The sequence below is a fragment of the Haliotis rubra genome, unplaced genomic scaffold, assembly GCF_003918875.1.
Source record: "Haliotis rubra isolate DU_JTF1 unplaced genomic scaffold, ASM391887v1 Scf72, whole genome shotgun sequence".
Taxonomy (NCBI): domain Eukaryota; kingdom Metazoa; phylum Mollusca; class Gastropoda; order Lepetellida; family Haliotidae; genus Haliotis; species Haliotis rubra.
In genome coordinates, this window is record NW_025767435.1 from 281,627 (window position 1) to 295,264 (window position 13,638).

Here is a 13,638-nt window from a genome sequence, read left to right on the forward strand (position 1 = left end):
TGCATGGTACATCTCTAGAAGAAAAATAATAATAAACGTTTGAGTTTCCTTGGTAACGTCCACGTGTTGCCTGGTTACTGCAGTAACCATTGCAGTAAGTCTGCTGTTATACCATTGCCCTGAGCAGAAACTTGACCATGAAGAACACACAGATGTATCCCGCAGTGAATGGACGGGTCTGACTGGAAGATCCAATTGTGACCTTTTCTGTGGTTGCTATGGAAACAGAAATGACATCAGTGAGAGAATTTTGTTAGAAAATTGTTAGAAATGTAATCTTGAAAGAAGGATACCATTCGATGTTACGTTTTAGTAGAAGTACCGGTGGTAGTTTAATAATTGGGGTAATAATTGGAAAAGTCAGATGTAACATTTTAGGAGCGTTCGGTAGTAGTAGTAGTAGTAGTAGTAGTAGTAGTACTTGTAGTAGTAGTAGTAGTAGTTGTAGTTGTTGTAATAGTAGTAGTATTTATGGAAGCGAAAGTAGGACTTGTTAGTGTAGTAACAGAAGTAGTAGCAGCAACGCTACTCAGTAGTAGTAAGGGCGCGGTGGGCGAGCTGTCCGGCGCCAGGCTAGTGATCCAGCGAGGTTGAGGTATCGGGATCGAGCCCACCAGTGATCGGGTGTAAGTATGTTGGAGTCAACTTTGTGTGCAGACCCTTTCAGTGTTGTCACAACCCCTAGTGTACAGTACACAACCCTGTGCACTTAAAAGAACCCACGAATCCGTTGGTATATGTCCAGATGGTGGCCACATGAATACGTGCAAACACCTTGTTGCGGGTACTGCAACGTGCAGTAAACTATGTGTCCCAGTTCACCCAGCTGTGAATGGGTACCTCGTAAGGATGGGAAAGCCACATTAACTCGATGCGCCTAGAGGCTGCAAGAGGCGTATGATCCCCAAGGAGTTGAGATTAATAATGCTATGTGCCGCTGAGATTGACATCCAATGATCGAGGGACGAACAAAAGCACTCTGAGCAGCTGAGCTGGATACTGGCGCTATACAAATATTAGCATAATAATAAAATAGTAGTAGTAGTCGCAGTAGTAGTAGTAGTCGTAGTAATAATACAACAGCAGCAGTAAGAGTAATATTAGAATCAATAATAGTAGTAGCAGCAGCAGAAGAAGCCAATGAAGAAGAACTGAAATTCAAACAATCTATCATCTATGTCTGCTAAACGAAAAACAAGATTTTCTATCAAACTACTCTCATGTGTTTTCTTTCGCACTCACTGGCCTGTGTCGTCGTCGGTGTTGTTGTCGGTGTCGTTGTAGTTGTTGTTGCCTTTGTAGTTGTAGCTGGATAGAACAGCGACATATGATAATGGACATATGAAAACACAACATATCGTGTTTGCAAATAAGAGCTTATCTGACACCTGTTTTGACCAATAATAGCAATAAAACAGTAATAAGCAAGGCGACAACAATATGATTGTTTGTTGTTCGGAATAAGTAGTGATTTAGAGATGCGTTTGTAATACAAAAGAAAACCGCAGAGTTGTACAAACTTGAATCCAGAGATAAACCCTCTACCAAGGATCCTTGAAACATCTTCCAACCCTAGAAGTTCCGTCAGAGGTAATTCATTTCTTTCAGAGACATATAGAAATTGGAGCATTAAGCAAGGATAAGATATTTGGATGAACAACTTCTTTATTTACAATTGAAGAGCCACGGTTCAGTGTAGATTCTAACACAGTTACCAAGCAAGTGATAGTAACTTGCTATCTAAATTAGTATCTTGATGGTAACTGTGTTAGGATCAACTCAGAAATGTCGCCCCTCTGTTTTATGAACATTCGTTGTTTTAAAATAAATGCATCAACTCCACAGTGCTGACATCCGAAGAACAAAAAATCAGTTTGCTGCAGCCTATCGATATCAAATGATGTTGACTTACGTGTTGGTTCTGGGGGCGGCTCAACCTTACCTGTAAACATGAACAAATACGCTTTCAAATAACAATTCAGTGAGTGAGTATGGTTTTACGTCGCTTTTTTACAATATTCCAGCAATATCACGGCGGGGGACACCAGAAATGGGCTTCATACATTGTACCCATGTGGGAATGGAAGCGGGGTCTTCAGCGTGACAAGCGGACGTTGTAACCGTTAGACTACCCCACCGCCCCAAAACATTTAGATATAATATTTTACCTGAACATAAATACAACACAGTCTTTAAAACACTATTCAAGGATACACATCACGAGATGTATAGCGCTATAACTTTTAACATAATAACATGCATGATTCTACTTCCGCCTGTCTCGACCCCAGCTGTATGACAGTAAATGACTGGAGGACACATGTACTCACTGCAGAGGCCGTCGTAACAGTACGGGAAGTCGATGGTGCAGTTGCTGCAGGGGAGGTCGCCGTGGGCGTAAGGTCTTCTGTTACCTATGTTGCCCCTGTTATGGACCCAATAGACAGAGCAACAATCAGGTGATTATATTGTAAAAAAACGGGGTGTGCATCTGTATAATTGTAACATCGACACGCTCATCAGTATCAGATGAATAATAATTGAAAAGATATACATATCAGCTTAGAAAGGATTCAAGGACCTTCGTCCCGTTGTGTAATACATTATTTAATAAAATACAAGGAAATACCCACTCCCGTGGATAATTGTTGGTTGGTTTGATGTTTAACGCCACACCCAGCAATATTCCAGCTACATGGCGGCTGTCTGTAAATAATTGAGTCTGGACCAGACAATCCAGTGACCAAGAGTATGAGCATCGATCTACGCAATTGGAGTACAAATGATGCAATGACTTGTCTCAACCAAGTCAGCCTGACCACCCCATCCCGTTAGTCGCCGCTTACAACAAGCATGGGCTACTGAAGATCAATATTCTAACCCGGACCTTCACGGGTCCCGTTGATAATGACTAAATGTGGCTTGTGAAACGTAGGGGATTCCCCTTCTCAGGGGTTACTTACGCTGGTCCGTACATACAGGCAATGAGGTATCCCCCCTGCGTCGGCCGTGTGTTCTGTATGGTGGGGCAGTACCGGATGCCACACCCCAGGGAATGCGTCTTCGCCCAGACTACCTACATCAGGAAGTGGAATGAGTATTGTTTTATGCCGGTGTAGCATCAATATCGCAGTGAGAACAAATATACTTTACACGCCGAACCCAGATGCGAAATCGAAGCTGGTACGTAGATCTGATGAAACAACACTTTAACCGTTAGGCTACCCCGCTGCGAGACAATCCAGTGATTGATATAGTGAACAACGGTCAAGGCCGACGGGACACGATGACACGTAAGCAACCAAGTCGCAAAGTCTGACCACCCGATCCACTAAACCGCCTTTTTACGGCCAGCATACACTGCTGGGGACCTGTCCTCCTTAGGACGACCCATTTTACTCCAATCAGGTGGGGCGGTGTGGTAGCCTAGTGGTTAAAGCGTTCGTTCGTCACGCTGACGACCCGGGTTCGAGTCCCCACATAGGTACAGTGTGTAAAGCCCATTTTGGTGTACCCCGCCGTGATATTGCTGGAATATTGCTAAAAGCGGCGTAAAACTAAACTCACTCACTCACTCTGGTTACGTATCTGTACAAAGGTGAACGAAACACAAGAAAGTACAGTTAAAGTACAGTACACAGAGAGAGAGAGAGAGAGAGAGAGAGAGAGAGAGAGAGAGAGAGAGAGAGAGAGATTATGAACGCAGTCTAATTTAAATCGAATCTTTTCTTTACCGACAGCGAGAGCTAAGATCTTGCTTAACTACACTGGTTTAATCATGGTTGATTAACCACCTGACCATCTCGACCACCCGGGCCATTTTATGGATGGCGGTTTATTGGATGAACTGGTAAGTTAACAGATGATGAAGAGTGAGTGAGTGAGTATGGTTTGATGCCGCTTTTAGCAATATTGCAGCAATATCACGGCGGGCGACACCAGAAATGGGCTTCACACATTGTACTCATGAGGGGAATCAAAACCGGGTCTTCGGCGTGACGAGCCAACGCTTTAACCACTAGGCTACCCCACCACCCAGATGATGAAGAACGGAATGGAACGGAACGGAACGGATCACTTCCTTCAGGTGGCATGTGCATTATTGAAAGTGAGTTTTTAGGAATGTGAAGAGGTGCTAGATATGTCCATACCCCAATCACAGGATTTCGTGAACGTTTTAGCATCTACACATCATCATTCAGACACAAGAAACTTTCAGCAAGATACCTATATACATTACTTCGGGTTTTCCTCCCACATTAAGCCGACACGCCGTTGGAATATTGGAATATTGCCAAATGGAGTGAAACCCAACTCACTAACAGTACTAAGGAACATTTACCTGCTTGTAGTTCCAGCACATTTTGTTGCACAGACCTGTCTGGTACTGGTAGTGGTTCTTCTCAGAGGCCCATTTGGTCGCAACCTCCTCGATGCTGGTGAAGGCTGAAGTAAAGATAGTAGTAATATAGGGAACTGACGGAGCACCTTTAGAAATCTGAAGCCTTTCCTGGCAGCCGTGCACGATTACCTCCAAAACGTCAATCATAATGTTCCACAACACAGTTGTTTGTTTCACGTTCACGCCGAACTCGGCCAATATAATGGCGGTCTCTAACCGAGACAGGACCACACAATCAACTGATTAGCATCATGTGTTTAAAAGAACTTTTTAAACAATCGTGTATAACATTTATTACATCGTATGTCTATCGCAGGTTCATACACTGAATCTATATCAGACCACAGCCTGATAAAACGTCATAATCGTGTAGCGTTATGACTACTTATACAAATTGGGACAGAGAAAATGACCCCAAATGTCTATGCGCGATATAACAGGAAGGTGTAGTAACATTTGAGGTCAAGTATGACCACTGAGAATGATCCTGAGTTCGAATCCTAGGAAACAATGCCTGGTTTGCCAGAACCATTCTGCTAGTGACATCTTCGGCATCAAAGGCTTCCCTTCCAGCTTACAGGCCGTGAGTTAACTGAACTACTGCCCAAAACGGCGTTCAATAAACTAATTCCCTCACTCATACGGTTGGCAATGTCACCGTACTTGGAGACATGTAGATATTCTGTGAAACGCGGCTAAACCCTTGCACCAAGCTCTTTAGCTCTGACTGGGGCCTCTGCGTCCAAACACAATCGTCCACCATTTTCTGTGCCTCGACTGCCATCCCGCTGTGCCATGTCTGAAAGAATCATTCGGGAACGTTCGTCACTTTCCGTGATCCTAAGCCAGCACTCGAATTCACCCACGTCATTCGTGACAAACTAGTCTTGTTTCAGGACAAGCCGAATGGAACATGTTTCATATTTTCTCAGTAAAGTACAGATTCTTGTATACTTTAGTTGAGTCCTAGCCTGGATTCGAACCCACACCCTCAGAGTCAGGCACCTAATCGCCAGCACACGAATGGAGGTTACGGAAATGGGCGACTGGTGACGAATGACACCCACGCATTCCTTACATCATGTAACTTTCTTTGATGCTTGGTTTTTCCACCCTTGTTATTGTTATCTCTCTATCTTATCTTGTGTATGACTGACGTACCCCTTCATTCCCCCATATGCTTGAAAACGTTATAAGAATCTATACCAAAACGTCGCCATAGTCAAAATAAAGAAGTTGATCATCCATCAAGTCTTGTCATCCCTGTGAAACTGTCGGTTGAAAAGACCAAAAGCATCAAAAGGTGTCATAGTGAAACCAATTCTGTCTGAAACGTTTCAGTCTCGCTGTCAGATCGATTTGATTGATATGCAAACAAGACAATGGTTATCGTTACATTCTACACTGTCAAGATCACACGACGAAGGTTTGCATATTAAGACGGCTGAAGTACAAGCGTGCAGCCGATGTAGCTTATCAGCTAGTTGATATAAATGGGTATTTTAAATGTTATAATAAATTGCGTATCATCGTGCTTTAATATGTCTCTCTTATTGCAATAAAAACATATCTGATTATCAAAACATTTCTTGCTCATTCCACGGGATCATACGCAGTGAGGCGCGCGCAATCCGCAGATTAAGCAAGCTTGGTCGCGGTTGACGGGAATGGGGCAATACCTTTGCGTATGCCGATCAAACTATTACCTGTGCGGATTGAGAAATTCCGTATATTCCGCACGACATATACATATTTTGTGGTATTATAATATTGTATGATTTGTCCCTTGATGTATGAAATATTTGGAATGAAACCTTTCTTACTACAATTGTATATGATATTCTTGACTAAAATAATTATCGTATTTAATGCATAGTTATGCTTTCCTTTAATCCCGAACATCAAGATCGAGTAACTTGATTCAGCTTCCGGAATGATCCGATTCGAGCGACTTCTCCGACTGACGGGATACGAAGAGAAATAGAGATTACTACGCGAGGGTCCGTCAGATACCATTTATCATTTCTAGTTGTTTCCAAATGTATGTAACGAGTGAAAGCGAGAAGGATGCTTTCTAAAAGAACGAGTTTGACGGGCACGGGGTACAGTAATCCCATTTTAGCACCGAATTCATGTATATTGTGTCTTGTGATTGAAGTGGCGTAATAAAAACTAATATGCCAATCCAACCCATCATCAATGACGTCATCGACTGACCGCGTAATACTCATACCAATTTACCAAATGTCACCCTCCACAAAACATAGTTTCCGCCATATAGTAGAAACGACCCGTCAACACTCTGAAACCATAAAGTTTCGACACTGACGGGAGTTCAACCAAGGTACGATTACCTTATCAATAAACTTCAATCTGGAAAGTTGTGTCATAATCTGACCGTAGGTCATCACCATGGCGTAGTCAAACACGAACCTGGAATTCGATCTAACACACTAATTCTTGGTTCTTGTACAGGTGAGTAAATGAAGGTCAGTGCAATAGAATAGAAGGCTTCGGACAATAATTACTGGCGATCAATCACGCCACAGACCACCACGTTGACAGTTTCTACTGTAGTCTACACCCACCAGCATGTTCATGTCGGTTGAGCTCTCCATCCTCCGTAGTGTGTTGTGAACATCGAGGACTTTCTGTATCCTCAGAGCTGTAACCTCAAGGTCCGGCTGCTGCTGTTGTCGCTTCTTCCTGTAATGCTGCAGACGTTGGACGTCCACGCTGTCAACCACGTTCAGGAGAGCCAGCACTATGCATAACACTGTTTCAGGTCGCATTGTCGTGGTGTGTCGCTGCTTCCGATCACTACTGTAATATCATCATCATCATCATCATCATCATCATCATCATCATCATCATCATCATCATCATTATCATCATCATCGTCATCTCCATCATCATCATTGTAATTATTATTTGTATCCCGATTTAAATAACTAAATACATACACATACATACATACGTACAAACACACATACATACATACACACATACATACATACATACATACATATATACATACATACATACACGCATCCATACACACATACATACATACATACATATGTACTAGAGCTGTGTATCGGTGCCTGAGTGGCGAAACGATATATCCTGATACCAGTTTAATGAGGCGATACAATATATCATGAAAGTATTGGCAAGGAACCTGCGAGACGATTATCATCACGATACAGTGATGGCGATACGATACGTTTCCCCATACTTTACAATTCTAAACACAGGACATATATGATAGATAAAATGACTGAATCTTTATTTGTTGTACAGCAGAACATGTACTACATTCACACACACTTAAAAGGCTGTTCATGTAATAAAGTTTCAGCATTTAATGCTTAAGAAAGTACAATCAAACATATTCAGTATACCTTGATCTAGGTTTCCCTTGGAAAGTTGTGTTTCTGCACCAATGCTTTCACAGACAATTCAATGTAATTTATACTAGAATCACTGAAAAAAACTCTTAAGTATGCTTTCTAAATATATCTTCTCTTTCTTAACAAAGCTAACACGTCGTTCATAGTTGTTAATAAATGGTGTTATTTGTCAAACAACTAAAACATGTTTCAATTACTTAAGGACAAGTCTTTTACAGTTCACAGAGATTGAAAAATGTTCACATTCTTTCACTGATACACCAACTCCTTTGTTCATCTAACAAAGATGGCAGACACAAACAGATTCCTATAAGGTTCAGTTTGTTTTTAATATTTAGAAGTATTTCAAAGAGACTCCCTTCCTACTCCTAATGCAATACTCCTTACAACTTAAAGTAGTATTTAAGTAGTATCGGGATATATCGTCTTTTGTGGCCTTGCGATATAAATATCCTCATATATTGCCTAAATGTGTTTTGTATCGATGCACTCGTATCGCGTAGTTGACGATGCAAACATCGATACTATCGATGAATCGTTACACCACTAATATGTACATACATACATACGCATGTAAATACATACATACGTACATACATACATACATACATGCATGCATACATACATACATACATACATACATACATATGTACATACACACATACATACATACATACATGCATGTATGCATGCATACACACATACATACATACATATGTACATACACACACACACATACATACATACATACAAACATACATACATACACACACACATACATACATACAAACATACATACACACACACATACATACTGACTGACTGACTGACTGAGTTTGGTTTCACGCCGCTTTTAGCAATATTCCAGCAACATCACGGCGGGGGACACCAGAAATGGGCTTCACACATTTTACCCATGTGGGGATTCGAACCCGGGTCTTCGGCGTGACGAGCCAACGCTTTAACCACTAGACTACCCCACCGCCCCAATACATACATACACACACATACATACATATGTACATACACACATACATACATACATACACATGTACATACATACATACATATGTACATACACATACATACATACATACATACATACATACATACATACATACATACATACACATGTACATACACACATACATACATACATACATACATACATACATACATGCATGCATGCATGCATCCATACACACATACATAGATACATACATACATATGTACACACACACACATACATACAAACATACATACATATGTACATACACACACACATACATACACACACACACACACACACGCACGCATACACATACACACATACATACACGGTACACTCCCGATGTCAGTCAAGACAGCGTATATGACATGTTTGTCATGAATTTTGTCGATCACATGTGTGTCAAAAGGGAAAGAAAATTCAATGATAATTGAATTGGTTATATTTAACAACAAGGTCAGGTTTGTTGGTGTGGATTCGTCTGAGGGTGTCTATTCTTATTCCAAAGAATTTTATCACTGCCATTTTCAATGACGCCCCCTGCATATACTTGGCCGTACCATGGAGGAACCGCTGACTCAAAATCACAAGCATGGCGAAGGCAAGTAGAGAATCGAGTCACGTCATTGTAACGATACTAGTCTTATGAGCCTGACCACCCGATCCCGTTAGTCGCTTCTTCCGATAGGGATGGATTGCAGAAGTCTCTGTGCTAACGCTGAACATCCACCGACATGGTGTTGGGCACTATTGTTGTTATCATTTAGCCTTCATAGAAGGCGCATGTGCAGATAGTTCATGATTAATCTACATCAGTGCTCATGCTAATATCGCCCAAAGGTCCCTTGGTACTGGGCAAAACTGTGTGGTAGAAGGTAGGGCTTCGCAATATAACCGGTTTACCGGTATTTACCGGTTCAGACATGAAAACGATACGTATTGCGATACGCTGATCGAAAACCGGTATTTTGACTTGCATTCAGAAAACTTCGTAACGCTCGGAAATCTTCGGATATTTCCTTGTTTCATTTGTGCCAAATATTATTGACATTTATATTTTGTCATGATTAAAGGTTTCTAATAAAGCTTAATCAAGCATTGTCATTTTGTTGTACATACATACTACTCGATTATAAGTAGTTTCTTGTTTAAAAATACTTCTTGCAATATATTGCAATACATATCGCATCGCAATATGAAAATTCTCTGCAATACCCACACCTAGTAGAAGGGGAGGCAACTCTAGCGATAATACTGATGAAAACATACGTAAAATCCCCACACAAAGTTTGTAAAGTTTACATTATTGTCTATTAAGGAGGGTTTGATTGCTGTAAGCTATAATTATCTTATACATGGGTCCCAAGTTAACCATAAACAACAAGGGCAATCCTAGTAGAGCCAAATCTGAGCTTGACATTACCATTGGCCTCAAATAACACGTTGATATGTCAGTGCGGTACATCTGATCAAATTAACACAATAACATCTCAGTGAAGCAATACCCTCGATGTACAAATACCATGACTCTGTATAGCTACATTGGCAATACATGAGGATTAGGTACATTGAATAGTGTATAGAAGCAAAAGAATTAACCAACACTATTCACATTATTAACCATTTCCTGTAATTCAAAACAACGTACCTTTATGTATCAGCTGTTCACTCCAAACAATCTAACTTCTGGAAACTGCCATCCCACCCTGACTTCAGCTCCTAACACCACCAAAAGGTAAACTCCTTACAGTACACCAACAATATACGAGTCGAGAAGGGGTGACATGTCACAGATATCCCGACTGAAAACCTGCTGGGGACAAAAACTTAAATGTGTCATTCAACGGGATCTCGCTCAAACCAAACATGTACTTGAGTACGTGAATAGACCGCGGCTTGGAGCAGTGAAAGCGAATCTCCTCGTACAAAGGAAGTGTTATGACTGCCAGGTCATGTGCGAGTTGGTGACTAACTTGCTGGGCTGGTGTAATTACCGCCTTCTGCACAATATATGTAAATGGGTCGGTCGTGTCAGGTGTAAACCTTTTTAATCTTATTTTTTTGGAACGTCGATGGCGTGGGAAAGGGTTGCCTGCGTATATTGGGTTTTCTTGGAGCACCCTGAGTTTTTGTTCTATTTGCTAGAAATGAATAAGATAACGTACTGAATAAAAATCTATTATGAAATACGAGTTGATATATTTTTATTTTTTATTTTATTATAGGATATTTATATAGCGCACATATCCACGCACTAGTGCATGCTCAACTCCCTGGAGAGTATACAACTCTTGCTGCCACTAGGCGCACCGAGTTATTGTGGCTTTCTCATCCTAACGAGGTAACGAGGTAAAGAGAGTGAAATTTGACATATATGTTATGTGTGTTGTCAGGTGTGAAATATATATTGCGTGAATGTTTCTGAATGAAACGTAAACCATTTAGCATACCGTGTCGCCTCCGGCCATGACAGGTATGTGAAATTAGGCCGTGACTACGTCAGAGAGGACTGTCAACTGCGGTGCATCCATCAGTCACTCCACAGTGACCAGGGTAGGTGTGGTTGGTGTTGCCGATGCAGACGTTTACGCAGACAGTGATGAGTGTGTTTGTGTGTGAGTTTAAGTCTGTGTGGTGTCTGCATGTGACTTACTGTGTGATAATGCTTGTGTGTGTGTGTGTGTGTGATAGTGTGTGTGTGTGTGTGTGATAGTGTGTGTGCGTGTGCGAGACACAGCGTTCTTGTTCGTGGGTGAGTTTGAGTCTGTGTAGTGTCTGAATGTGACTTAGAGTGCGTGTGGCGAGTGGGGGGGTGGGGGTCTGCATGTTACTTAGTGGGGTATGTGTCTTTGGGTATGAGCTTGGGAAGGAGGTGTCTGTATATAATTTATGTCACTATGTGGTGTACACATGCGCATGTGGCCTGTACGGTTGTCTGGTGTGTATGTCCGTTACGTGTGTATCCATATGCATGTGGTGTGACATGTTTTTGTGGTATGTATGTGTTCGTTTGTTCGTGTGTGTGTTCATATGCGTGAGGTGCACGTGAGAAGTATATGGGTGCGCGTGTGTGTGTCTGTGTGGAGGGGGGGTGTACCTGTTTACGTGGGTTGTGCACGTGTATGGTTACCTCTGTGTGTGGTGTCATTATATCTATGTGTGACGTAAGTATTTGTATGCGTGGTGTAATAGGATACACGTGTTGTGTTCAGCTTGATAAAGTTACTCGAGTTGTGTTGACCTTGAACAGAATCCCATATATCATCGAGAAGGATAATCATATGATATTACAGAAAAGAGAGATTTGCTCGACTTCCTTAAGTAGTTTCGTAGTAATTTAGTTTAAAATGCTTTTTAAACATCACGCTGACGGTGGTCTTATTTATGACTGCGAGGAGTTATTTTACAGGTTAAAGAAGCAATCAAGACTCTGTTGTACATTACTCCTTGGGTGGTTTGTTTGAAATATGCAAATCTGTTCCGTATTCACGTTAAACCTGGGACGTAATGGATGTTTACGTAATCATCAGCTTTACAGGAAAATGCTGTCTCATCCCTAAACGCAGAAGCTAAACACTCTGAACCGGTCATGTTTATGCATAGGAAATACGTCGTTAAACACAGTTCATAACATTAGCTACAGCATCTGTATATCAACATGAAAGTGAATGTGTTTTCAAGACATTTGATCATGAAGAATTCGATATTAACTACCTGCCCCATCGACGAGAATTTCAGACAAATGGTATTTGACTCGTGGCCTAAATACCCAGGATAATGTTTATATTACAATGCGTACGAACCAAGAAACGAAAGTCACTGATATTATTTAAAATATAAAGAGGACAGCGTGGTCCGGTGGCGGCAGTGTACAGAGTAACGTCCCTTAACTTTATCAGGATCTACTGCTATTCATCTCGAATTCCCGTTTTACTCGTATTACCAGCACTATGTCTGACTGAGTTTGGTTTTACGCCTCTTTTAGCAATATTCCAGCAACATCACGGCGGGGGACACCAGAAATGGGCTTCACACATTGTACCCATGTGGGGATTCGAACCCGGGTCTTCGGCGTGACGAGCCAACGCTTTAACCACTAGGCTAACACACCCCCACCCCACACCACCCCACACCCCCCATACACTATGTCTGCATCATACTCGATGAGCTCGTCGGTTTCATATGGTGTACTATAATTGCCATCGCGCGGCGCGTAAAAAACAAACGACGTCGCATAAACAAATACGACGTCTCCCATCATTTTTGCAGCATTAAATATGAAACAAATATTTTACTAAGCGACGTCTTCTTATTTATGCGACGTCGTTCGGTTTTTTTACGCGCTACGCGATGGCAATTACAGGACACCATAGTTTCACCAAAGTGATTAGTACTATCACCTGCGTAGTTGCTCCTCCTATATTCAAGGTAATCGCCGAGTTATCATTTCACGAACGGCTTTAGTGTAGGTTATGGTTAACGAAATCTCAGAGCAGCCCCATGTTTTATCAAAGACACATTGTTCTGCAAAATACATTCTGTTGAAATGACGATTCGTGGAGATATGTGGATCCACCATGGCCACGTCTGTCAGTCTTTTAGCATGACTTGAGAGTGACCATCAAGGGGATATAGATTTAACATTTAAAGACAATGTGACTAAGATTGTAACGGATGACAAGGAAAACATAGAGTCATGTTTTATAGTAATAATTCATTCCTTAAAACTAAAACCTACTTCATATATTGACCACAGTTATGACAACATATTTGGATGGCGTTGTCAATGTGTATACGTCGAATCTAGCTTAGTG

General features: G+C 41.4%; 1 protein-coding gene across 2 annotated transcripts; it reads right to left on the bottom strand.

Annotated features, from left to right (window-relative positions):
- Positions 1-10,765, bottom strand: LOC124259398 (GLIPR1-like protein 1). 2 transcript variants are annotated; one of them, XM_046693528.1, is made up of 9 exons: positions 10,473-10,765; positions 6,991-7,225; positions 5,066-5,201; positions 4,343-4,446; positions 2,964-3,076; positions 2,331-2,425; positions 1,913-1,942; positions 1,243-1,308; positions 1-216 (listed from the first exon to the last, which is right to left on the bottom strand). In XM_046693528.1, the coding sequence occupies exons 2-9, from the start codon at positions 7,192-7,194 to the stop codon at positions 107-109; spliced, it is 858 nt and encodes a 285-aa protein (XP_046549484.1). In that variant the 5' UTR covers positions 7,195-7,225; positions 10,473-10,765; the 3' UTR covers positions 1-106. The 2 variants fall into 2 exon arrangements, with proteins under 2 accessions (XP_046549484.1, XP_046549485.1); XM_046693529.1 differs by lacking the exon at positions 1,243-1,308 and having other exon boundaries at positions 10,473-10,763.
- Positions 10,766-13,638: the final 2,873 nt, after the last annotated feature.

Bases quoted from the DNA above. Each gene is read 5' to 3' on its own strand.
- LOC124259398 (XM_046693528.1), bottom strand. From the start codon at position 7,194: ATGCGACCTGAAACAGTGTTATGCATAGTGCTGGCTCTCCTGAACGTG. The intron at 3,077-4,342 runs GTAAATGTTCCT...TTCCTGATGTAG, and splicing joins TGTGCTGGAACTACAAGCAG to GTAGTCTGGGCGAAGACGCA. The intron at 2,426-2,963 runs GTAAGTAACCCC...GGTCCATAACAG, and splicing joins GCCTGTATGTACGGACCAGC to GGGCAACATAGGTAACAGAA.